We start from the raw sequence: 27,224 nt of genomic DNA, 5'->3' as shown, positions 1-27,224 counted from the left end.
GTAAACATGGAAGACAGTTTGTTGGAGGGGAGGCAAACAATGTCTCCAGTTGTTGTCAGCGCATCAGAGTCAAGAAAAGTGTTTTCTTCTTCTCTTCATAAAGGTGAGGGAAATGACTGTCCGTTCATTTTAGTTGGACTTTGGCGCCTGTGTTCCATTAAGGTTCAAACATGCTCTCAATTTTGGGGGCCAATAGTTCACCAAGGTAAACATCTACGGTCCGTTTTTTTAACATCACAATAATAAATATCGTGCCGGAGAGGTTTATCTTGATGAACTAGGGGGCCCAAGTGGAGCACGAACATCTGACCTGTTATGCATAATGTAATGACATTACGATTGGTCACAGGATCGAACGAACTCCGTGTCCCACGACTGGTAAATCAAAAACTGTATTTTACTACGTACCATATTGTCTATGGGAAAATGCATGTGAAAACTCCTAGGAGTAGCATCACACATCCTCCTTGTCCTCTCTCTCTCTCTCTCTCTCTCTCTCTCTCTCTCTCTCTCTCTCTCTCTCTCTCTCTCTCTCTCTCTCTCTCTCTCTCTCTCTCTCTCTCTCTCTTTCTCTTTCTTTCTCTTGTATTAAATTAGTTTGACATGACAACAACACAAGCTACAACAGTTTTGTTAAATATTGTGGTTATTTACTTATCAGGTCCATCAGCAAGGCGGGTCGCTCATCAAATACCAGATGACATCCTCAATGACGTACAGATCTGTGAGGCTGTAAAGCAGGTTGGTAGCACAATAGGTCTGTGTATGGGACAAGGTGGAGGTGGGGGATAGCCATGTACAAAATTCAATCTAATAGTAACCAAATAGTAAGAAGCTCTCAAACATATTTAATGTGGTTAGATTATAAAAATATATATCAGTTCGACTTGAGTCAGGAATAATAAAAAAAATTAAACTGAATAAATGGCAAACATTTAAAAAAAAAAAATAGGTCATGAAAAATCTCTGCCTGTCGCTTCCTATTGACATCCCTGGATAATAGTACAGAATAAGAAACAGGTGGACATCTGTTTTCTCTAGGAAGGTGTGCAGTGTTTAACCAAAGTGCTTAATTCTAGTAGTTACAGTACTAGTAGTATACAAGAAGAGGGTGCAACATTTAAAAATGGCAAGATACATAATAATAATAATAACAATAATAATAATGAAAAAAAGAAAGAAATGTTTTATTTAACGACGCACTCAACACATTTTATTTACGGTTATATGGCGTCAGACATATGGTTAAGGACCACACAGATTTTGAGAGGAAACCCGCTGTCGCCACTATATGGGCTTCTCTTCCGATTAGCAGCAAGGGATCTTTTATTTGCGCTTCCCACAGGCAGGATAGCACAAACCATGGCCTTTGTTGAACCAGTTATGGATCACTGGTCAGTGCAAGTGGTTTACACCTACCCATTGAGCCTTGCGGAGCACCTACTCAGGGTTTGGAGTCGGTATCTGGATTAAAAATCCCATGCCTCGACTGGGAACCGAACCCAGTACCTACCAGCCTGTAGACCGATGGCCTACCACGACGCCACTGAGGCCAGTCAATAATAATAATAATAATAATAAAAATAGTAATATCTAGTAGCACTAAGTTGACAGAATATAACAAATAAATTCATTGTATTCATCTTCTAAAAATTTTCTCAGGCCACTTTAAAATTTGGTTATGGTGAGATGGGGGAATGATGCATCACTACCAGTATCCACCCTGTGCACAGTCAATTTCTTAACCATTACAGATTAATCTGTTTTATTCTGCCAAGACAATATGAAGAGTTCAGATGCAAAAACTGATAAAATCCAGTTAGTAATTTTCTGCAAAAGAGATTTTTTTTGGTTATGCTTTCTGTGTAAAACATATCAAGTCCACAATGGGCAAACTTAATTTGAAATAATTAAAGTAAATAAAGGACAGAATTTCAGAGTATGAAAATCAGAACATAATGTCTTGAACTGAATAATCATAGTAGAAGTGGATTTTTGGATGAAATGGCATTTATCGGTTTTTGCACCTGAACTCTTCATGTATATCTACATATAGTTTGTGCGACTACAAACATGTTTGCTTACTTTTTGTAGCTTCCTGAAAACTACAATTTTGAGATCCACAAGACAATCTGGAGGATTCGATTGTTGGAATGTAAGCGAGTGGCACTGCAATTTCCAGAGGGACTGCTAATGTTTGCATGCCCCATAGCCGACATCATCGAAAAGTGAGTCAAAACAAAAATCAATAAATACATGTACCATATATGTTATAACAGTATTTAAAGGTGCAGTCTTTCTTTGCCATCTTTCAGCATACCCACTATGTTTTAGTCCCTAGCCAATCCAACCAGAAGAGACTAGTCGCTATAGGTTTCATCTCCACCCGTTTGTTTGTCCGTCTGTCTGTCCATTTGTCCCACATATACATTTCCAGACTTTGTTTTTGAAATGCCTCAAAATATTCAGCTGAAATTTGGTGTATAGTTTTATCCTGTACAGTTACAGATCAAGCTTGACTTTCATAGGGATTTACCCATTTTTAACAGAGTTATAGCCAAATAAAGTTCATAGGAATTTATTTAGCAGCCATAACTATAAAAAAAATGGAATTTATCCATGTTTCACAGAGTTATGAACCTTGAACTTAGGGGCCCCGTGTAATGGGGACATGTATTGCTTTACTAGTACTCTCAGAATATGCTTGTTTTTCTTCTTAACCATTGCCCACGCTTGGTATATCATTGTCAGTGGTATGTGCTGTCTCGTCTACAGGAATGTGCATGTAGAAGATCCCATGCTGCTTTTGTGGTGGTGTTTTAAAGAATACTCTCCCCATCTTATAATATTTGTTTACTCGTGCCAAAACTACAGTCGGAACTACAGTTGCTGATTGAACAATATGATGAGGTGTCATGAAGCAGAGTCCTTTGTATTTCTTAAAGTCCTACTATACAGTGTGTCACAAATCAGTTTCTATTTTCAGGTTCACGGATGCCGATACACTTATAATGGGCGATGTGACTTACGGAGCTTGTTGTGTTGACGATTTTTCAGCCCGGGCTCTTAAAGCTGACCTCCTTGTTCACTATGGACACAGTTGCCTTGGTAACAGTATAGTTTAATAGCACATAATGTTTGACAGCAGAAACAGTTGGTGCATGTACATTAGTTTATGGTTGTGGTTTATTACATGCATACCGGCCTTGGTGGCATCGTGGTTAGGCCATCAGTCTACAGGCTGGTAGGTACTGGGTTCGGATCCCAGTCGAGGTATGGGATTTTTAATCCAGATACCGACTTCAAACCCTGAGTGAGTGCTCCGCAATAACTGGTTCAACAAAGGCCATGGTTTGTGCTATCCTGCCTGTGGGAAGCACAAATAAAAGATCCCTTGCTGCCTGTAGTAAAAGAGTAGCCTATGTGGCGACAACAGTTTTTTTCTAAAAAAACTGTCAGAAAGACCATATGTTTAACGTCCAATAGCCGATGATAAGATAAAAACTCAGTGTGCTCTAGTGGCATCGTTAAATAAAATAAATTTATGCATATTGTAATAAATGCAGCCTATGACTATTAAAATAATGCTGTGAAATGCCTAAACTAAATAATGTGAATTGATATGCCCTGAGGTTTTAGCATTCATTTTTGGTACAGATAGCACAAATTTAATGATTTACAGTATAATGTATTACTGACAAGTAAATCAGTGTGTCTTTAATTAATTAAACCTGCTTCAGTATACACCTGTCTCTAAAGAGCATTCTATTATTTTCCAACATCCGATATCATGTACTATAACAATACTATTACTTTCTCATGTCATGTAAATTGTTATACAATACAAGTAATATATTATTTTCCCTATCATGTAAATTGTTATACAATACAAGTAATATATTATTTTCCCTATCATGTAAATTGTAATATAGGTTGTAATATTGTACTAATAATGTTATACCGGTGTAATGCCTACTAAGGTTGTCAAATTATTGCCACTTATTATCCACCAGGTTCATTAGTTTAGCCTACCGTATTATTGTATTTTTTAAAGCTATTTTGAAAGAACAGTCTGAAAGAACATTTCCTTACCAAAATCTTGCTTCTTATATTGGCCTACCTAGACTTTTTGGGGGAAAATGTAGCAAAAATCCAAACATTTTTCTACAGTGATTGCTAAGCCTTATGACAGTCATAATACTTTTACTTTTTTGGGGAGTATGTTGATTACCGGTACATTTAGTCCATAAGCCAGAGGGGTCAGTACCATCTTGGGGAATGAATGCTCACAGTGATTTTTGTCACGGCCATGTAGGCCTAGTGATAGAAAATTTATGATGGAAAATTTATGATTGCATTGCAGGACTCACAGCTTTCTGTCTGTAACTACCTATTTTGTGACTCTTTTTTTGTTGTACATGTTGAAGGGAATTTATTCGCTAACATGTATGAGTGAACATGCCCAAATATTTTAACATGACAATTCTTCTTTGCAATGGGAGATGTACAATCCAAAGTTTCAAGCTTGATTATTAGAATAAAAATGTAATTTGTTATCACAGGCATTGGAAGGAAGGAAGGAAATGTTTTATTTAACGACACACTTAACATATTTTATTTTCGGTTATATGGCATCAGACATATGGTTAAGGACCACACAGATATTGAAAGAGAAAACCGGCTGTCGCCACTTCATGGGCTACTCTTTCTGATTAGCAGCAAGGGATCTTTTATATGCACCATGCCACAGACAGGGTAGTACATACCACAGCCTTTGATACACCAGTCATGGTGCATTGGCTGGAACGAGAAATAGCCCAATGGGCTCACCGACGGGGATCGATCCCAGACCAATCTCATGGCAGTTATATTTTTACAGAATTGCTAAAAGATGACTATATGAAAAGAATTGTAAAATATTTGTCACGGTATTTAGGATAACAAAACTTGGAGGATTAATGGATTGCATAATTCAGTTATGTTAAGAATATTGAAATCCTTTGAGGATTAGGGTCTCAACTAGTAGAAATATGGGATTGTGACATTCTTGTACATGTACATTCTAATGGAATTGTCTGGTGTTATCTGTGTTTCAGTTCCCATTGACAGAACGGGAGGCATCAAGATGCTGTACGTGTTTGTAGACATCCAGATTGATACGGCTCACTTCATCGACACGGTCCACTTCAACTTCAGACTGGGATCCACTCTAGCTCTTGTCAGCACCATTCAGTTCGTTACTGCACTTCAGGTAAAGTTTGTTTTGGTTGTCGACTCAACTAGGGCACATTGATTTATTAATCACTGACTGTTGGATGTCAAACATTTAGTAATTTTGACATATAGTCTTAGAATGGAAACCTGCTACATTTTTCCATTAGTAGCAAGGGATATTTTATATACACCAACCCACAGATAGGATAGCACATACATATATCCCACCCCAAACACTGCAGGTAATTTATTTAGTTATATTACTTCATACACTTCCGTTGGTTAAATCTCTTCAGGGGCGGGACATAGCCCAGTGGTAAAGCGCTCGCTTGATGCGAGGTCGGTCTAGGATCGATCCCTGTCAGTGGGCCCATTGGACTATTTCTCGTTCCAGCCAGTGCACCATGACTGGTACATCAAATGCCATGGTATGTGCTATCCTGTCTATGGAATAGGGCATATAAACGATCCCTTGCTGCTAATCAAAAAGAGTAGCCCATGAAGTGGCGACAGCAGGTTTCCTCCCTCAATATCTGTGTGGTCCTTAACCATATGTCTGATGCCGCATAACCGTAAATAAAATGTGTTTAGTGCATTGTCAAATAAACCATTCCTTCCTTCAAATCTGTTCAACTGCAGCACATCTAGTTAAGTACCTCGATTGATGTGTCACTCGCCATTTGAGATTTTTTTAAACAATTGTTAAATTTTATTTGAATTTAACAAAATAATTTCATGTAATTATTTATATTTGTTGGAAAATAATTGGGTCTCTGCAATTTTGAAAGTTTATGGGATAATTTGGTGAAATTCAGTTTAGTTGGTTACAGCTGTCAGGTCATTCAATTTTAACACTTAAGGGAATTAAAAGTAAAATGACAATTAAAGTAAAAATGTAACAGTGTTTAACTACACTGTCTGATTTTAAAATTAATAAATCTTGAAAATCTTTTTATTTTTCAGTCAGCCAGCAGTGTCCTTGGTACAGATTTTAAGGTTATTATACCACAGTCAAAACCACTGTCACCAGGCGAGATTCTCGGATGTACCTCACCGAAACTACAACATGCTGATGCCATTATGTAAACTACATGTAACATTTGGGTTATAAACTTATGTTAGTTAGTTAGTGGTATGTGGGTGGGGCAGTGCCGTGACTTCTTAGATGAGACATTTCTAAGAGATAACTGGTTATGATTGCTCACTTGAGGTGCTTACATCGCAGTATCGAATCACATCGGTGGATCCATTCAGCTGATTGGGTGTTTTCTCGTTCCAACCAGTGCACCACAACTGGACAAAGTCCGTGGTATGTGCTTTCCTGTCTGTGGGAAAGTGCATATAAAAGATTCCTTGCTGAATTAGGAAAAATGTAGTGGGTTTCTTCTGATGACTATGAGTCAGAATAACCAAATGTTTGACATCCAACAGCCGATGATTAATTAATCAGTGTGCTCCAGTGGCATTGTTAAACAAAATAAACTTCTTTTTTTTGTAACTGGTTTAATTTATCGAATTCTTACAGGGCTTTAGATCTCACTATTTTGGGCAAAGCAGATTTTTTGTTTCTTCTGAGCACAGCAGTTGTGAATATTCAGAAATACATTTTAAATTATTTTAATCTACTGTAGAATACTTTATTTTCATGTGGAATTTATTTTCGCGTCTTTCGCGTGTGAATGAAATTCATGAAATATATTCCACGCAAAAATAAAGGCTGACAAAAAAGATTTTTTTTAATGTAGTCTCGTTCAACTATACCACATTAGTTTCTGATGTACGAGGCTAGTAGTAACAAAGCGGTGCTCCCTCCTGTCGCGGAACAAACCACAAAACACAAAAGCTGTTTATAACTTTAAATCAAGAACACGATGATAAGTACGTACATGATAATAAAACAATACTAACACTAAAAAGCTTTATGCTGTTTTCCTTTGTATGTGCTAGTGATCAGTTCATCGGACAGAGTCTACACGTTTTCAACGACGGAAGTAAACATGCATTATCACAGTATATTAAAAATGTAGAAGTGAAAAAATCAGGACTGGGCTATGTTCAGATGTTTCACAATTTTATATTTATTTTTTGCAAAGGCCTGCAAGTCTGAAACCTGTTCGTATTAAATCTGTTTTTCCTTTCATGGCATCATGTGCCTTCAAATTTCATTTCTTTTGTTTTCGGTTTTTGTTTTTATAACAATTATAAGGATTAAGAAAAACTGCATGCGGTAAGCACTTTCTGTAAGCTTATTAACTTGTAAACAATAACGTCTTGATTGGTTAAAGTAGGAAAACTATTGTTTTATGTGTATAGCACTCGTGTGTACATGTAGGATTAGTTCTACAGATTAACGTAACAACTGGCAAAACTAAGTTCCGTTTTTAAAACAAAATTATTGTACTTCGTCGTTTTTTTTATTGATGGGGATTTGCGAAAAATAAATGTTCGCGAATTGACCCATTTTCATTAAATCGCAAAAATTTGATCCCGCGAAAATAAAGTATTCTACAGTAATTAAAAGCTCAACATTTCACAGGTTTTGTGCTGAAATGTTTTGAGGTCAGCATGTTTGTACTTTATTTGAGCATAATAATTTGGGCATACATACTTTGGGCATAACGTTTATTGCCTTGACTTTGATTTATTGTCAATATTGTTAATATTTCATTTGTGTTCTATTATCAGCACTATTGTCTTGTCATTCAAGAGTGTTAATATTTTTCAGATATCTTGGAGATGGGCGGTTTCATTTGGAATCCATTATGATTCATAATCCAGACATTCCTGCATACAGGTGCGTAACATAGTTGAAGAATGTTTTAAGATTTTGTGGAGCTTGTGCGGATACTTTATTCAGAAACAGAATTTATTTTCATATTATCCTGACCTCTAACATATGACATATCCACAACCCCTATTAAATTAGACTGTTCCAAAAATCCCAACACCCTGGCTAAAATCTTCCAGTGAATCTCGAGCTTCCTGTTCCAGTCACGAAATGGTATCTTCTGTCTTTCTTGTTTACTGTTTGGACATATTTATATTTTATCCTGCTTTATCCAAGTCATCTTGTCTTTGGTGTTGGATTAGGATGCAATTTTTAATGTGGATATGGTTTAAGTATTCATGAAAAGAGAAAACAATCAAAGTTCTCTTCTTATTATTGTGTGTGAATGTTCAAATATTTTACTTTTGTAAGAATAAATGTTATAAAGACTCTTCTCACCATTGCAACACTTGTGGAAGTTCCTTAGCTTCTCTTATATTCTTATTAATGAGTTTTTCTTTTGTTTTAGGTATGATCCTTACAACAAGGATTTCACACGAGAATACTACGATACTAAACGGATGCATGAAGTTCGACAGGCTGCCATCAGTGTTGCATCGCGAGCGAAAAAGATCGGCATTGTATTTGGAACGCTAGGAAGGCAAGGCTCGCCAAAAATACTGGAGGTATGATGTATTCCATCTAATCCCAAAATCTGTTTAGACCAAAGTAATCTTAGAAATTTACAATTATTATTATTGTCATCATAATGAGATAGAACAGATACTGGGGGTGGGGGAGGGGCAGAGGTGTTAATACCTGTGTATATTTTTAATACCAGCAAACAAATGTTGCTAATAATATTTTCCTTTCCTAAAGTTTTTTTAATTTTATGTACACTTTTGGAAGGGCAGACGGGGTAGCAAAAAAAGTTGTTTGTATGCTTGTGAAATTGTTGATAGTTTTGACTGGTCCTTTATAGTCCTGGGCCCATATTTTCGAAGCAGTCTTAGAGCTAAGAAATAGTAAAAACATCATAGGCTATGACGTCACTATAGTACACACTATACTGACATCATAGGCTATGACATCACTACAGTACACACTATACTGACATCATAGGCTATGGCGTCACTACAGTACACACTATACTGACATCATAGCTTACAATGATTTTTACAATTGCGTAGTGCAAATATTGCTTCGAAAATATGTGCTCTCAACTGTATTATAATTTGATATATCAAACTGGCAAACTTTGGCTAAGGTGTAAAGAATCTGTCTGAAATTCAAGTGACCTATATCCTTCAGTGGATCCCCGTGTAGTTTTGTGTTCCATTCAGTGCTTCATGACTTGTATATTAAAGGACATGGTATATCCTGTCTGTTGAAAATGTATTTACCCAACAAATTATGTGTTGTTTATTGGAATGAGAAGTCTATGTGGCATTTTGTCTGTAACATTTACTGTTGTCCTGAAAGCAGGCTGCTTCAACCATCTTAAGTTGTTATACTGTAGTCCTTGTAATATCAGCAGGTTTCTTTATACCGTAGACCATGTACGAGTGATTTTGAAATATAGTTTCTAATTCTGTGATGTGGTTTATTTATGTATTTTTACAACTTTAGCATCCATGTGATACATCTAGATTAGGTGTAGCTTATGTTTGAGACATCATAACCACTGAATAAACACTTTACTGGAGTATCGTTTAAAAAATCTTTTCCAGGTAATGTATTCAGACTCCTGGAAAAATGTAAAAACAAGTCCTGGAAAATTAACCAAAATGGTGCTTATAGGGTGTATACTACCAAATCAAATCCCATAGACGACAATAGTAACATATGTGGCTAAAACTCCTACCTGCAGCATATCAACCGACATAAACGCCACGGATATAAATACTACCACCCCTTACACTTAAAGTGAATCAGAAAAAAATGGGGGTCAAGCTGCTCGTTTCTGAGATAACGGGTAGCATCTATGACTACCCTAGTTTCGCACAAAATTCGAGTACTTTTTTTTACAGGTACCCCATACATGTTTCAAGCACAAGGCTACTTGACACATTGGTACTAGATGAAATAAAATTGCACATTTTTTTACCCAGATGAAACTATTATTTTTTACAACCAACACACTCACATTTATAACCAATCACAGGACTTGTGGTGTTCACTTCTCTATCAAAAGTTTGGTGCACCTCGAACTTTGACCCAGCCGGAAGTTATTTGGTTTAGTACTACCTATACTGATAACATACATTTTTCTAAAAGTGTCCAGCTATGTGTCTTTATGACAACCAGGATCTGGTGTATTCTGACATAAACTAACAACCTCACTGAAACTGTTGTTTCTACAGTGCAACCTAATATAATGTACACCTCAAAAAGCATATATATTGCATATAGTTTTGTACAAATGCAATATGTCATATTAAACAACAAAATGTTTTAAAATAAAACTCCTGAAGATATTTACTTTCAGTTGGGTGTGTGTACTCAGGTATATATGTAGAGACAACAGAGATAGTCAGAGTACCTCTACCCCTTTAAAGAATTCCATTAAAACACATGCACTTGATTGACCCCTAGATTATGAAGACCTTAACAGGCACATCAAAGAAATATCAGTATTAAAAAAATACACTGTCTGAGGAAGGAAACACAAACATGACTGTACCTGTATGAAGTAATGACTTAATGTCCTGAACATTAGTGTTGGGAGGAAATCCTGTATGCTGAGTGTGGGTGTCTTCAAGTTATCAGGTGTAGGAATTTCAAATCCATGGGCCATGCTGATTTTCATAATGAACCATCAAAACTATTGGCAGCCACCAATATTCCTGACTATATTTTATTTATAGCCTACTGTAGTTGGAGGTTTTAATAGTTGTGATATCTGGAATAATCATGCAGCTTTAACACATTTATTTTTGATTAATTACTGAAAAAAACTATTTTTAAATGACAAAATTACCCGAACATCTATTTTCTTGCATTATTTTCTAATCCGGATGAATACAATATGTACATTAGATGTATTCCTACAATCTGTAATCCAGCATTTTATTTAGCTAGTAACATTAGGTAATACAGCTTTAACAATAAAATAAATTATCAACTTAATCCAAGGCAGATAATCAAATCTGGTTCTGAATCTAGTATAAACTCAAAATGCTTTTCATGAGAGCTAACTAAGTGATTATTAAAAAAATAAAATGATCTGGAGATCTAAGTATATGTTTAACAACCTTATTGTTATGTACAAATAAGAACAGAAGGCACAATAGTGACAACAAATTTAATTATGTTTTTGGTAAAGTTTTTCTTCAAATTTACTTTAAATTTTGCATAAAACTACAAATTTGTCTAAAATATAACTTAGCATCCTATAAATATGTCAAAATGACAATAAAAATCAACTTCTTTACAAATTTGAGTTTTCAGAATTTCATACATAAAAAATTAACAATGTTAATGGAAACTAAAGACATTAACCCACTATTGGCACATGCTATTTTTAATATAAAAATAAATTGCTATTAAAATCTTAGTTCAGGTTGCCTATATATAATACTATATTTAAGAGCAGTTGTATATGGCAAGTCAAATACCATGTAAAAAGAAATTATTGAAATCTTTATAGTATGAATTATAGGCCAAAACCAACATTTCTTCAGTGCTAACTTTGATTCAAACTCCATTCAGAGCCATGTACAGAGATTATTGTCAAGGTCAAGATCATTGTGAACTTGCATGATCGAGTGATGGCTAATTAATCAACCAGTATAGTTTAATTAAATAAAATGACAAAATCATGATATTTTTTATTATGCACTGAATATGTGCTATAGGGTGTATACTACCAAATCAAATCCCATAGACGACAATAGTAACATATGTGGCTAAAACTCCTACCTGCAATGTATCAACCGACATAAACGCCACGGATATAAATACTACCACCCCTTACACTTAAAGTGAATCAGAAAAAAATGGGGGTCAAGCTGCTCGTTTCTGAGATAACGGGTAGCGTCTATGACTACCCTAGTTTCGCACAAAATTCGAGTACTTTTTTTTACAGGTACCCCATACATGTTTCAAGCACAAGGCTACTTGACACATTGGTACTAGATGAAATAAAATTGCACATTTGTTTTACCCAGATGAAACTATTATTTTTTACAACCAACACACTCACATTTATAACCAATCACAGGACTTGTGGTGTTCACTTCTCTATCAAAAGTTTGGTGCACCTCGAACTTTGACCCAGCCGGAAGTTATTTGGTTTAGTACTACCTATAAGTCCTGAAAAATGAAAATGTTTTAAGTGTAAGAACCCTGTAGAGATACTATTTACAACTGAGAATATTAAAAACCTATTGATGTCAGGGGTGATTTTAGCAATTCAAACTTTATAGTTTTGAATTTATGATACCTTCCTATCCCCCCCCTTATTTGTAGGTGGCATTAACAAATAAGACTCCTCGGGCCTAATTCACAAAATTCTATTTGGCTTTTGAAACATCACATGTCTTTTTGTATTGCTCTGCAAGATTGCAAAGTTGTGAGAGTTTAGTTAATTAAGCTCCTGATATTATTCAAACAAAAGACCGTCCTTGGTGGCGTCGTGGTTAGGCCATCGGTCTACAGGCTGGTAGGTACTGGGTTCGGATCCCAGTCGAGGCATGGGATTTTTAATCCAGATACTGACTCCAAACCCTGAGTGAGTGCTCCGTAAGGCTCAGTGGGTAGGTGTAAACCACTTTTACCAACCAGTGATCCATAACTGGTTCAACAAAGGTCATGGTTTGTGCTATCCTGCCTGTGGGAAGCGCAAATAAAAGATCCGTTGCTGCTAATCGGAAAGAGTAGTGCATGTAGTGGCAACAGCGGGTTACCTCTCAAAATCTGTGTGGTCCTTAACCATATGTCTGATGCCATATAACCGTAAATAAAATGTGTTGAGTGCATCGTTAAATAAAACTCTTTTTTTTTTTATTCAAACACAAATTTAATTACTTGTATAAAAACCATTATTTGTTCACATAGTGATTTGTGTTCTTCAGCATCTTCAACAGAGAATTAAGGATACAGGTCGACAGTGTGTCACGATCCTCCTGTCAGAACTTTACCCGGACAAGCTCAAACTGTTTACAGATGTTGATGCGTAAGTCAAGATAAATGTTATTGTTATATAATGTAACAATGAACCTGTAATGTAAATTATGCCAAGTACATATTTATAGGATATTAAACGAGCTTCCATTTCATATCATGTTTATGTCCCGCTAAAGCTTGTGACAACTGAAAATTATTTCACTCGGGACATAAACATGATACAAAATGGTTGCGAGTTTAATATCCTATTCCATGACCCATAATCGATCCTAATTTATATCACTCAGCTTGAATGGTTGATGTTCCTGTAAGGTTGTAGTGAGCCAATCAATGACATCGAAGTGTTATGTCCCACTTGGCATAATGCCAAGTGGGACATATCCCTTTGATATGTACCAAGATATTTTTAACCATATGGGTAATAATCAGGATTTAATACTGAAATAAATAAGGACTAAGAAAATATTTGTACATCCCAAAATTACTTCTGGGTGTTTAGTTTGTAATATTTGTTTGTTAGTTTCATAAACACTACTACAATGCTAATTGTTTGAAAATCGATAATGAACAATAAATTGCTCTCCTGAACAGCAACAGCAACTGCTTTCAATATTTAAATGGAAAACAAATCTGTGAGGTATTGTTAGATTTATTTCAGATATATCAGTATAGCGTGTATCAGCAAAATCAATGTTTCTGCCAGAGAGTGAAATGGGTATGGTGCCTTACCCAAAATTGTTTGTAGATATTTTTTTTTAAGTTAACCTTTTGACAAAATTATTTTCTTAACCTTAAACCTAAACTTAACCCATTTTCTTTCTGGAGGAGGCCCCTCCCCATACTCCCTGTTGACTTTGGTTGCATTCAATTCCATAGCACTACACCCAAAAATTTCTTTCTGGCAGAAACACTGGCATTTGACAAAGTGAGCAGTTTTTCACCCATGCGGAAATCGTTTTGTTAAATCATATGCAAGCATGTGCCACTACATTTTTCTAACTGTGGCAAGATATTTTTTTCCCCGCAGACAGGACAGTACACACAATGATATACCAGTCATGAGGCACTGCCTGGGATAAAAGAAAAATCCACAAAAATCAAAGGCTCTGCTGAATGGTTTTTATCCTATGACCAAGTAACGCAGGCAAGTGTTCGAACACCTAGGCTAAATCCTGCCTGTAATGTTTGTAAATTCTGTATGTGTATTTTCAGATGGGTTCAGATCGCCTGTCCAAGACTTTCTATAGATTGGGGAGCTGCCTTCAACAAACCTCTGTTGTCGCCTTATGAAGTAAGCCTGAGCCGTGGTTCAGTTTGGCGTTAAGACTGCATGTGTTTTCAAAATGAAATGAAATATTTGGCTTTGTAACTGTACCAATAACTAACACAATCCGACATTGGTTTAATACAAATTTCCACATGTTGCGAGTGTAAAAATTTCAACTAATATGATTTCTAATCAAGTACATAACATGTTAAACACATCTATTGGCTGAAGTAAGAGTTGGCCTACTCCTGATAATTTCATGTCACAATTTTGTCTTGCAATAATTTAATATTACATTAATTTACTGAATTACAGTTTTCTGTATGTCATCTAGTACTATTAAAACATTCCTTTAGAGAACTCAAAAAAAAAGATATATCAATTGAATTCCATATAATTAACTCTTCTTTTTGTTTTTTAGTTATCTGTTGCGCTGAAAAGCACATCATGGCAAGAAGTGTATCCAATGGACTTTTATGCTAATGACAGTTTGGGTCCATGGACTGTTAACAATGAAACTCATAGACCTCAGCGACCTCGGAGAACTCGACCGGTCGGAAACAAAGAAGTTACAAAACATGTCGCTGATGTTTCAACAGAGAAAAGCTCAGGAATTATCTCCAATTTAAAAGATGGAGACATCAGTTCAGCCAATAAATGTGTGTCTGGGCTGGCTGGAGATGGTTGTTGTTTGGACTTACCAAAGACAAACAACAAGTTGGATAACAAGTCAGAACATGGATGCAAGTCTGGAGAATTGACAGGGGGAGATCATTCTCAGCCAGGTAACCATGCAGCAGACTGTCAGAAATCACAGAGAAATGACAGATTAGAGGAAAAATCAATGGGATGCAAATCTGGGGAAATGGCTGGTGGAGATAATTTGGGTAAGCACTGAACAATAAGTTTTCTGACAGCATCAACCTTTGTGTTTAATTACATGTTGCACAAGCTATTAGTCTTTTAATCTATGAAACATAAAGCAGAATAGCATCTGTTGGTTTACTCCATTTAGGTTTTAAACAAAAATATTAAATTAATTTACAATGCTCAATTCTTTTTTCCTAAAATTATTGTTATTGTCGGGTAAGTTTTGAAGCATCAAACCAGTTTGAACCAAGTAAATGAAACATTTTATTATGTTATTCTTGTTTTGAAAATATATTGTTGAAAATTTCTGTAAATTTAAAAATATATTTCATAGAAATAACTGTTATTTAGAATCACTGAGTGTTTGAACTGTTTTCCTTCCAGATACGCTTCACAAGGATGATGATGGTTTCTGTTTAGTCCGGCAGAAGAAAGGCAAGAAAATTCCAAGTAGTACTAAACCGAGTAGTAGTTCATACTCAAGTGTGTCAGATGACGTGGACATGAACATAGATGAACTGATGGTCAGACTGCGGCAGTGCTGGTAATCTCACAACATTTACTTTTCACATACGTTTATTTTGGCAGGGTGTAGGATTTGTTCACTGTTAGAGTCAGCACTTCATCAATCTGTTTGGGTGAGATATAGCTCGGTAGAGCGCAGGTCAGGTCAGAGTGTTTAACATGCACATTCAGAACAAGCTGTTGTAGCGCACACCTATCCTGGAGGGGGGAACCGCCTGCAATGGCAGATGCAAGGGAGCACCAGCAGTCCAACCGGAATTTGGAAAATGTAGGATTAAGGCAAAGAGAATTGGTGCACATTTTTTATAAAGGAAATTAGGTGCAATTTTTAACGGTCCGGTAGAGCGCCTGCATGGGCTACTGTAATCTTAGGATCGAGCCCTCTTGGTGAATCCATTCTCTGGTTGAATTTTCCCCCATACCAATGAATGAATGCCCCATGACTGATATACACTGATGGAAAGAAATAAGGGACCACATAAACAAAAACAGCAATGAATGACAGCAACCAGAATGCTCATCCATAGTATCAGGAAGATAACTGTGTTCCTTACAGTCAGTTCACATTACAGACAGTCAATCCCATATGACATCTTTGTATTATACAGGGGTACTAGAATTTTTATAAAAGCCACTAGCCGTGGGATCAGTGATTTAAAAAATTCAATAGCCATGATTAAAAAGTCACTAGCCCTACTTAACTTGAAGTTAATATAATTTTACTAAATAATAGTAATAATCAAATATGTCACCTAAAGAAGGAGATAAAAGTTTAAAAACACTAACATTTGGGGGTTGGTATGGGGGGCAGGATATTTATATTTACAAAACAGACTTAACTGCAACATTTGACAATTGTTTTTTCACTAGCCATGAAGCATGGCAATAGTAGTTATTTACTAGCCCAATATTGAATACCACTAGCCATGGGAGTGAGGCTACCATAATCTAGAAGCCTTGTGTTATACAGACATTACTATGCTAGTAGTGAATTAAATTTGGTCTACAATACCATGTGTTCCCGTATTTGTTTCCATCAGTATATATCAAATGCCATTGTATATGCTGTCCTGTGTGGGTAAGTGCATATAAAAGATCCCTTGCTGCTAATAAAAAAATGTGACGGGGTTTCCTGTAAGACTGCCAGTCATTGTTACCAAATGTTAGGCATTCAGTAGCTATTAATTAATAAATCAATGCATTGTAGTAGTGTCCTATCTCATGGTCCATTCCTTGACGTGATGAGGTAGCGTGCATGTCTCAATGACTTAGGGAGCTATGCCAGCTGGAGCATCAGCTCCTGGTAGGGTCACCCAAGCTGGACTGGTCAAGGGTAGAGACTAGACTAATATGGACCAGGCAGACAGAGGACGTGAGTCAAGAAAGACAACTGTCTAGGAGAAGCAAACTCCAAAATCAAAACTGGGCTGGAGAGGCTCAGAATCCTAATAAGAAAACTCTCCTAGGAGAAAGAAAACTAGAAATTCAAACCAAGTCCACTGAAGTCAGAGTACAGAAGCTATGCATCAGTATTAGCTTGGAAACCGAAAGGAAATGTCTGTATATGCACCAAGCTCTATGATCATCATCTAGTAGTGTCATTAAACCAAACAAACTTTAACTTTCATCCATCTATCAAATTTCAAAATTTGTCAAAAGGATCTAGATGATTTAGTCCCCAAATCTTCTTGAATGTTTAATCTTGTAAGATGAAGAAGTTTTCTAAGATGGTGTTAACACTTTTACCGCACATCAAATGATAATTCTAATTATACATTTCTTTCTTTGTAATTTGTCAAATAGATTCGGATGAATCTCTAAATAAGATATTTTGAATTTCACTCAGAATGAGGAAAAGTAAGGATATTCTGTCAAAATAGTATTTTGTTTTTCATGTATTTTTGTTATTTACTTTCAGGGCTGAAATAAAACACTGTGAATTCTTTAAAGATGTTTGCAGTAAGTATTTCTCTTCTTGACTTCTATAACACTACTGAGTCGGCTTTCAAAGAGAAAGTGAAAGTGCATATAAAAGATCCCTTGCTGCTAATGGAAAAATGTAGCGGGTTTCCTCAGAAGACTGACAGAATTATCAAATGGTTAAAAGGACAGACCTAGTTTCAACCCATGAAAATACACACTAAGTTTAGTTAATCTACAAACCTGTAACACTTTTGGATAAAGTTACAATTGAGAGAAACACAAGTCTGTGACTTTGAAATGGTGAAATACCCTCTAAAAATAGATTAAAAGTTCACTCCATAACTGTTTCTTCTCAGACGCAGGCATGTTTTTAAAAATATGAGAAATGCATTTTGTGACATTAAAAACACCAGGATGATCATAAACATTGCGAATGTATGGAAATGGATAATCTAAACAATAAAATCTCAGTAAAGTATGATTTCAGTTATCGAAAAACGGCTCTAATAGTAAAAAATATGCCTTAGTGTTTAAAAACTAGGGTATGTCCCTTTAACATCCACTGACTATCTATTAAACTGTGCTCTAGTGGTGTCATTAAACAAGGCAAACATTCATTTTACATGGAAGTAGGGGTGGATGTTTCTCAGTGCTCACCTGAGGTACAGTGGGTACCTCGATAGATGTTTATTTGCAGTCCCTACCAGTGTCCCACGACTTATACATCAAAGTCTGTGGTATGTACTGTCTGCAGAAAGCACATAGAAAATATCTCTGGCGGCATTTTAGTAGTAGTAACCTAAGTGGCACAGTGGACTTTGTTTCTCACTCTAGACCAAGTGTTACAAGGAATAACTGAAGGAAGGAAATGTTTTTATTTAACTACGCACTCAACACATTTTATTTTACGGTTATATGGCGTCAGACATATGGTTAAGGACCACACAGATATTGATAGAGGAAAACTGCTGTCGCCATTTCATGGGCTACTCTTTTCGATTAGCAGCAAGGGATCTTGTATATGCACCATCCCACAGCCTTTGATATACCAGTCATGGTGAACTGGCTGGAATGACAAATAGCCCAATGGGCCCACCGATGGGGATCGATCCCAGACTGACTGTGCATCGAGCATGTGCTTTACCAATGGGCTACATCCCGTCCCCAGGTGTTAAAATAAATACACAGCCATAGTTTAAGATACATTAAAAATACCTATTCTTCCTTTTCTTTCTCTCTTAATAAATCCTGCATCTAATGGATTCTTAAATAGAGGCATGGGCTACACTGTTAGCCATTGGTTACATGGCATGGTTAATTTGTAAAATTTAGTATACATTTTGTTTGTTGCATATACAGACCGGCCTCGGTGGCATTGTGGTTAGGCCATCGATCTACAGGCTGGTAGGTACTGGTTTCAGATCCCAGTCGAGGCATGGGATTTTTAATCCTGATACCGACTCCAAACCCTGAGTGAGTGCTCCGCAAGGCTCAATGGGTAGGTGTAAATCACTTGCACCGACCAGTGATCCATAACTGGTTCAACAAAGGCTATGGTGTGTGCTATCCTGCCTGTGGGAAGCGCAAATAAAAGATCCCTTGCTGCCTGTTGAAAATTAGTAGCGACAGCTGGTTTCCTCTAAAAAACAGTGTCAGAATGACCATATGTTTGACGTCCCTTTAGCCGATGATAAGATAAAAAATCAGTGTGCTCTAGTGGCGTCATTAAATAAAACAATCTTTACTCCTTTTTTTGTTGCATATACAGTGTCAATATCAGTTTTTACTAATATTGTATAAACATAACATCAAAATCGAGATATTTTTCATGTCTTCATTAAATGACATGCCATTGTTATAAAATTATGTATTTAATTGACTTGGTGCTACTAATATTTGATTTTGTTTACTTCAGATTTGCTGAAGAAAACTAGTCCTACATTGTCTCAGCAGGGTTGTGAGTCAGTTTGCCATATACAGTTTGTCAGTTACGGTATTGGTCACTTCTCAAGCTGTATCATTGCTCGATACCAACTGTGTCTTATTCTTGCAGTCAGGGAACAGCTGGAGGTAAATATCATTTATTAGAGAAGATCGTATCAGTAAAACAGTTCGTTAGTAGACTTTTTTCTTCTTTTTTTCTACATCTTTCCATTAGCAGCAACAGATCTTTTATATTCACTTTCCCCAAGAAGTACTTTTTTTCTACATTTTTCCATTAGCAGCAACAGATCTTTTATATTCACTTTCCCCAAGAAGTAGACTCTTTAAAAAAAAAATCTACATTTTTCCATTAGCAGCAACAGATCTTTTATATTCACTTTCCCCAAGAAGTAGACTCTTTAAAAAAAAAATTCTACATTTTTCCATTAGCAGCAACAGATCTTTTATGTTCACTTTCCCCAAAGATAGGACAGCGAATACCCCAGCCTTTGATATACTAGTTGTGGAGCACTTGTTGGAAGAGGTAAAACACATAACTCAGCTAGATCCTGCCCAACATATTTTTTGTCCTGTTCCAATGAAAGCCTCATAACTGGCCTATCAAAAGCCTAGGAAAGTGCATAGGAAATATTCCTTGTTAGTAATGGAAACAAAATGTAGCAGGATTCCGTTGAAGACTGTATACCAGAATTATGAAATGTTTGACATCCAATAGCTTGGGGCAGGACATAGCCCAGTGGTACAGCATTCGCTTAATGCGTGGTCGGTTTAGGATCGATCCCCGTCGGTGGACCCATTGGGCTATTTCTCGCTTCAGCCAGTGTTTCACAACTGGTGTAGCAAAGGCCGTGGTATGTACTATCCTGTCTGTGGGATGGTGCATATAAAAAATCCCTTGTTGCTAATCGAAAAGAGTAGCCCATAAAGTGGCGACAGCAGGTTTTCTCTCTCAATATCTGTGTGGTCCTTAATCATATGTTTGATGTCATATAGTCGTAAATGAAATATGTTGAGTGCGTCGTTAAATAAAACATTTCCTTCCTTCCCTTTCAATAGCTGATAACTAATTAATTAATGTGCTCAAGTGATGTCATTAAAAAGGGAAAGTTATAAACTTTTTTTCCCATGGATTAACACATTTATTTTATATTCCTTGTTAAAAAAAAAGAAGAAGAAAAGTATATCAATTTTGCCATGTTACATTTACAATGTATTTACTGTTTTATTTTTTAATTATGTTTTACTAGATACCTGAATCGTGCTGCTTCGTTTACGACCCAGTGTTTACAGCAGTGGAAAAACAAGCACTTGAGAAACTGAACTTCAATATTATATCACAAAATGAGGTAGGTTATCCGGAGCAGATTAGCCTACTATTTTTGTCTTTTAGATATATTCATTTATATGTCCAGACCAACATGTTTTGTTTCTTTTCCCACATTGCTTATACTGTTATCATTTTCAACCTCTCTGTATAGAATTCCCAATATCACTGTATATATACTTCGCTGCAAACGTTTAGACTCACTTAAAATAAGATACATAAAATGACGCACATACAATGAATTGAAAAGAGAAACAATTTATGTCGAGTCTGAAAGGTTTAATAACAATCTGAAACTTAGAAAAAGACATGATACTGAAAATGGTTTTCCAAAACAAGGCACATAATTGACATTTTGAAAATAACACATTTCACTTTCAATGGGTGTCACGTCATAACGAATTCACTGAGGAAAAAGTTAAATGTCAAACATTAATAACGTGTATGTCCACCCACTGCCTCTATGGAGGCCTGACAATGCCGTCGCATACCCCGGATAAGCTTTCCAATTTGGTGTTGATCAATATTTTGCCACTCCTCAATCAAAACTCTGCAACGGTCATCAAGTGTCACTGGCTCTGGTTGATTTGCATATACCCATCTCCCAAGCATGTCCCAAATATGCTCAATGGGATTAAGATCCGGCGATAAGGCAGGCCATTGCATGTGGTTAAAGTAATTTTGTCTCAGACATTCTGTGACAATCCTCGCCTTGTGGGGTCTTGCATTGTCATCCTGAAACATGTGTTGACCAGTCATAGTCCTCAAGAATGGCAATACAACTGGCACAACAATGTTGTCTCTGTATTTCTGGGCTGTGAAAGTACATTGTACAACTACAAAATCTGTTTTGCGATTAACATTGATCCCTCCCACACAATAACAGATCCACCACTGAAATGATCATGTTGGATAACAGTAGCGTCATGGAACCTCTCACCCCGTCGCCTATAAACTGGTCTATGGCCGTCGTTGAAGTGGAGATTGAACCTTGATTTGTCAGAGAATAGGACACGTGCCCATTTACAGTTTCCCACATGACGTGCACTCTAGCCCATCGGAGTCTGTTCACTCTGTTGGTGTGTTAGAGGGGGATGAACTGCTGGACGACGTGCCTCAATGCCATTTACCCTCAGACGCTGTGTAACTGTCGTCTGGGATACACGCACGCCTGTAGCAGCTTGCAATGAATTAGCCAGAACTCTTGAAGTAGTGTGTCTGACCCTCAGAGTCATCAACCTCAGAAGGCGACCTTGACGTGGCGTTGTCACCCTTGGTCGTCCTGAACGGGGTCGATCTTGCACCGCATTTGTTTGCCAATATCGCATCCATAGATTGGATATGGCCTTTTGTGACACCCCAAGTTGCCTGGCAACATATCGTTGAGATCTGCCATCTTGGAGAAGTGCCAAAGCTCTATGATGATTTTCTGTTGATAGAGATCGCCCACAACCCATAACTTTTTATCTGCACTGTTCATATAGAGAATGCTCAATTTATACCCAGAATGTGAATGGAAATTGTAAACGAAGTGCATGCATCTCCTTAAGTCCAAAGAGTTCTGTGATATTGTGCCCGCCAAAGCTGGTGCTGCACTGATAGCATATGCAGATTTTTGCATAAATGTTATCATTTTGTTAGGTTACCTGCTACAAGTCACGTTATGTTATGTGTTTGAAAATCACGTGTAGAGATAGCCATACACCCCAAAGACTGTAAACAATGACATTATAAGCATTATCTCAACGTATATGCCAAAGGACCCATTTGGTTAAAGGTGGTGATATTTGGATTGTGAGTCTAAACTTTTGCAGCGAAGTATAATTGCTGACACATGTTAGCAATTTTTGACATGCGTTGAAATTATTCCTGACTTAACTATATTCAATTTCCGATGTTACCTCATATACAATGTAATTCCGGATGTAAATCGTGTATAATTCCAGACTACTACAGTCATACATTTTATACTTCATATCATTTTAATTCTTACATTTTTTAACAAGCTATTTACTGTGCATTACAGAGTTAAAAAGTTTGTTTTGTTTAACGACTCCACTAGAGCACACTGATTTGTTAATCATCGGCTATTGGATGTCAAACATTTGGTAATGTTGACATATGGGTCTTTGAGAGGAAACCCACTACTTTTTCCCATTAGTAGCAAGGGATCTTTTATATGCATCATCCCACAGACAGGATAGCACATACCATGGCCTTTGATATACCAGTCGTGATTACATTTTTACTAGCCATGATTAAAAATTCACTAGCTCTACTTTACTTAATACAATTTTAGTAATAGTAATAATCAGATATGTTACCTAAAGAGATTAAAAACACCAATTTTGGAGTCGGGGTGGAAGCAGAATATTCATATTTACAAAATAGACTTAAATGCAGCATTTAACCAAAAAAAATTCACTAGCCATCGGACATGGCAATAGTAATTATTTACTAGCCCAACATGAATATCACTAGCCATGGGAGTGGGGCTACCGTAATCTAGAAGCCTTGCATTGGCAACTCTTTTCTTTTAGCAGCAAGCAATCTTTTATAAGCACCATTCCAAAGATAGGAAAGTAAACCAGTTGTGGAGCACTGGCTGGGATTGTGTTCATGGCTCACAAAGCATGCATAGCTTCCAGTGTATTTTATTTAACACTTTTATTTACAGGAAGGCAAACGGCCATGTACCAGCCCAACCCTAGTGTTCATGCCTCACTGTGGGAAAGCCCTGTACAACAACTTGCTGTTTGAAAACTGGGAACCTACGCAACTAGTCAACCTCATTTTGATAGGAAACAGCTTCACATCTATGGTCGACAGGTAAGCAGTGGGGAGGAAAAAGAAGAAGAAGACTTTGTTAAGTTTCATGACATTTGAGACAAATAACAATTTTATTTACTATTGAAAATATAGGCTTTTGTATCCATAGTTTGTGGATATATGTTTACTGTTTTTTGTTTCTTTTTTGATGTTAGAACATGTATGCCATTCCTGTGGAATAAAAAAAAGGTAAAGTTTGTTTTATTTAACAACACCCCTAGAGCACATTGATTTTTATCTTATTGGACATCAAACATATGGTCATTCTGACATATTTCTTTAGAGGAAACCCGCTGCCACCACATAGGCTACTCTTTTCCAATAAGCAGCAAGGGTTCTTTTATATGCACTTTCCCACAGACAGGACAGCACATACCACAGGCTTTGGTGAACCAGTTTTGGACCACTGGTTGCAACGGAAAATAGCCCAAACTGCAAATGGGTCTACTGAGAAGGATCGATCCGATGACCGACCACTTCACAGGTAGACAGGCTATCCTGTGGAATATAATCTTAAGTCAAGGTGATGTGAAACTGCTGGTAATCCAATGCCTTTACAGATCAGTTCAAGCTATTCACACTAATAATTCTGGCCGGGACGTAGCCCAGTGGTACAGCGCCCGCTCGACGTGCGGTTGGTGTGGGATCGATCCCCGTCAGTGGGCTAATTGGGCTATTTCTCATTCCAGCCAGTGCACCACGACTGGTATATCAAAAGCTGTGGTATGTACTACCCTGTCTTTGGGATGTTGCATATAAAAGATCCCTTGCTGCTAATCGAAAAGAGTAGCCCATGAAATGGTGAAAGCGGGTTTCCTCTTTCAATATCTGTGTGGACCTTAAACATATGTCTGATGCCATATAACCGTAAATACAATGTGTTGTAATAATTCTAGAGTAACATCGTCATGACTTCATCACTGCATTGCATGTATGCATCTCAATACTTTTTCATTACATCTTATTAAAGCATTCACACTTAAAAACCAAGATCAAAACTATTTTAACTGAACCAGTGTCAAAAAAATGCATGACATTTGTATAATTTTAGTTGGTGTGAAGAGGTAAAACAATTTGGAGCTGAAGTGATTGTGTATCGGTATAAACGGTTTAACACAGATTAGGTGTTTAGCAAAGTTAATTGATTTGTTTAATTTTGTTTCAGGACACCAGAACGACTTCTGAAGAAGACTGGTAGTTACATACTCAGAGTATCCTTTCAAAAAAAGTTCATAATTTACTTGCTGAAGTGTGATACAGTGGAATTCCTCTAAACCGGACACCCTTCGGACCAAGTAAAAAGTCTGGTTTTAAGAGGTATCTGGTTTAGAGAGGTTCTCTTCTGTACATATATTTAATAAGGGGCCGAAAAAACCATCTGGTTTGAGGGATTTCCGGTTACCAGAGGGTCTGGTTTTGAGAGGTATCGCTGTACTTATTTAAAAATACAAGCTGAAATGATCTTAGATATAAACTGAAAACTCTGTCCCATAGTTTTGAGACCATTTTCAGCATTGCAGATCAAATTTAATAAACTTAAAACGCAAATTACATGCATTTCATGTTTTTCTTTCAAATAAAAGTCGTACAAGCCTTTTTTATATATACTCTTCAAAAAAAGTAGGGGAACTCTAATAAGAATTTACAATTGCCAAAATTGTAAGGTATATTAGCTGTGGGAAATGGTTATATGATAATAGTGAATTAATTGGGCAAGCATTACAACTGGTAGTTCAGTATTACAGTAGGTTTTATGACCACCAAAGATCTTGAAGGACGATTGGGGTCAGAAGTGAAATTTGAAAGTTGACATTTTTTTATCAGTAAATCGCAAATTCAAACAATAAAAATGACTAAAAACAAAACAATAACAACAGTATGATCAACAGAATGAAAAAGATTGACAGAAATAATGTTCCACAGTGATTAATGGACCTTCTTGGAAATGGCCAAAATCGAGAATAACACCCCACGCACTGCGTCATGCATGTGCAAACTATGGAGTGTGTTTCGGTGTGTTGATAAACAGACCTGAACGATGTCTGTGGTCAAAACATATGTTTGGTCTAATAGTTGATATTCACATTAATATTTCAGGTTCCCCTACTTTTTTTGAAGAGTATAGTTTCTGCAATTGCTAATTTGAAATAAAACATTTATATTTAACTTTATGGTGTGATTTTTATACATGAAAATATTGCTATCAAATATAGCATTTTTTAAGTATAGATATTAGACGGAGATTATGTATTGTCATGAAATCAAAATTCTTTCAAAATTTATATTTCTTTTTGTTTTTTAATACTATTTCAAGTTTTTATGATCTATTGTTATGTAAAATAATTTAATTACTACCTTAACTCTTTCTCAGATCCAGCCACACACAACAGAATCACAGATTCCAGGAAATTTTGCCCATGATCAAGTCTTCAATGATCTGGCTGTTCATACATTTAACGAAGACAAAGTTAAAAACTTGTCAAATGTATTCTGGCAAAACCACGAAGAGCCAGTTTACGAGAAAGATGATTTGGAAATAATTGTAAATAAATGAATGCAATGTTTATTAATTACAAGGATACAAGTAACATTCTGGGGAGTAACCAGAGGAAAAAATGATGAGGCAAACCCAGACCTGTAAAATAAATATCAGTGTCATGGGAAAAATAAAATAATTTTGGGGAAATACCAGACGAGGCAAGCCCCTCGTCTGCCTCATGCTGGCTACGACATTGACATTGGACATAGACTGTGTACGTCTTACTGAAGCTATATCTGTAATATCTTGTATTATCATATCTCTTTAAGAATGATGTAATTTATTATGACATATGGTAATAAACAATTCATTCACATCCAACTTTGATGGTGTAATGTCCATCAGATTTGAGGCTGCTAGATACTGGGTTCATAGCTCAGTATTGGCTATCATCCCAAATGAGTTTCAACGTGTCCGACCACTACACCGACTTTATCTCACCAAGTTCCACTAACAAAGTTATAAAGTTTGTTTTGTTTGACAACACCACTAGAGCACACTGATTTATTTATCATCGGTTATTGGATGTTAGACATTTGGTAATTTTGACATGTGCATAGTCTTAGAGTGGAAACCTGCTACATTTTTCCCATTAGTAGCAAGAGATCTTTTATATGCATCATCCCAGACAGGATAGCACATACCATAGCCTTTGATATACTAGTATTTGATGTACAGAGTTAAATAAAGATATTTGTTGCAATATGGAAGGAAGAAATGGGGTTTTTTTTTTAATGAAACACTCAACATTTTTATTTATGGACATGTGGTTAAAGATCACACAGACGATGAGGAGAGAAAAGTAGCACGAGATCTTTTATATACACCAACCCACAGACACTATAGCATATACCACAGCCTTTGATATATACCAGTCGTCGTGCAATGACTGGCT

At 36.5% G+C, this 27,224-nt stretch overlaps 1 protein-coding gene across 2 annotated transcripts; it reads left to right on the top strand.

The window, feature by feature from the left end:
• LOC121368872 (2-(3-amino-3-carboxypropyl)histidine synthase subunit 1-like) lies at positions 1 to 27,039 on the top strand. 2 transcript variants are annotated; one of them, XM_041493629.1, is made up of 18 exons: positions 1 to 103; positions 662 to 741; positions 2,095 to 2,228; positions 2,987 to 3,108; positions 5,097 to 5,251; positions 6,178 to 6,296; positions 7,940 to 8,008; positions 8,511 to 8,667; positions 13,057 to 13,157; positions 14,321 to 14,399; positions 14,797 to 15,160; positions 15,630 to 15,789; positions 17,689 to 17,729; positions 19,609 to 19,763; positions 20,885 to 20,983; positions 23,639 to 23,790; positions 24,956 to 25,001; positions 26,162 to 27,039. In XM_041493629.1, the coding sequence occupies exons 1-18, from the start codon at positions 7 to 9 to the stop codon at positions 26,342 to 26,344; spliced, it is 2,313 nt and encodes a 770-aa protein (XP_041349563.1). In that variant the 5' UTR covers positions 1 to 6; the 3' UTR covers positions 26,345 to 27,039. The 2 variants fall into 2 exon arrangements, with proteins under 2 accessions (XP_041349563.1, XP_041349562.1); XM_041493628.1 differs by having other exon boundaries at positions 14,797 to 15,262.
• Positions 27,040 to 27,224: the final 185 nt, after the last annotated feature.

Source organism: Gigantopelta aegis, chromosome 3 (genome assembly GCF_016097555.1).
Source record: "Gigantopelta aegis isolate Gae_Host chromosome 3, Gae_host_genome, whole genome shotgun sequence".
Taxonomy (NCBI): domain Eukaryota; kingdom Metazoa; phylum Mollusca; class Gastropoda; order Neomphalida; family Peltospiridae; genus Gigantopelta; species Gigantopelta aegis.
This window is presented reverse-complemented; position numbering and strand designations above follow the sequence as displayed.

Bases quoted from the DNA above. Each gene is read 5' to 3' on its own strand.
- LOC121368872 (XM_041493628.1), top strand. From the start codon at position 7: ATGGAAGACAGTTTGTTGGAGGGGAGGCAAACAATGTCTCCAGTTGTT. The intron at 8,009-8,510 runs GTGCGTAACATA...CTTTTGTTTTAG, and splicing joins CCAGACATTCCTGCATACAG to GTATGATCCTTACAACAAGG. The intron at 15,790-17,688 runs GTAATCTCACAA...ATTTACTTTCAG, and splicing joins GTCAGACTGCGGCAGTGCTG to GGCTGAAATAAAACACTGTG.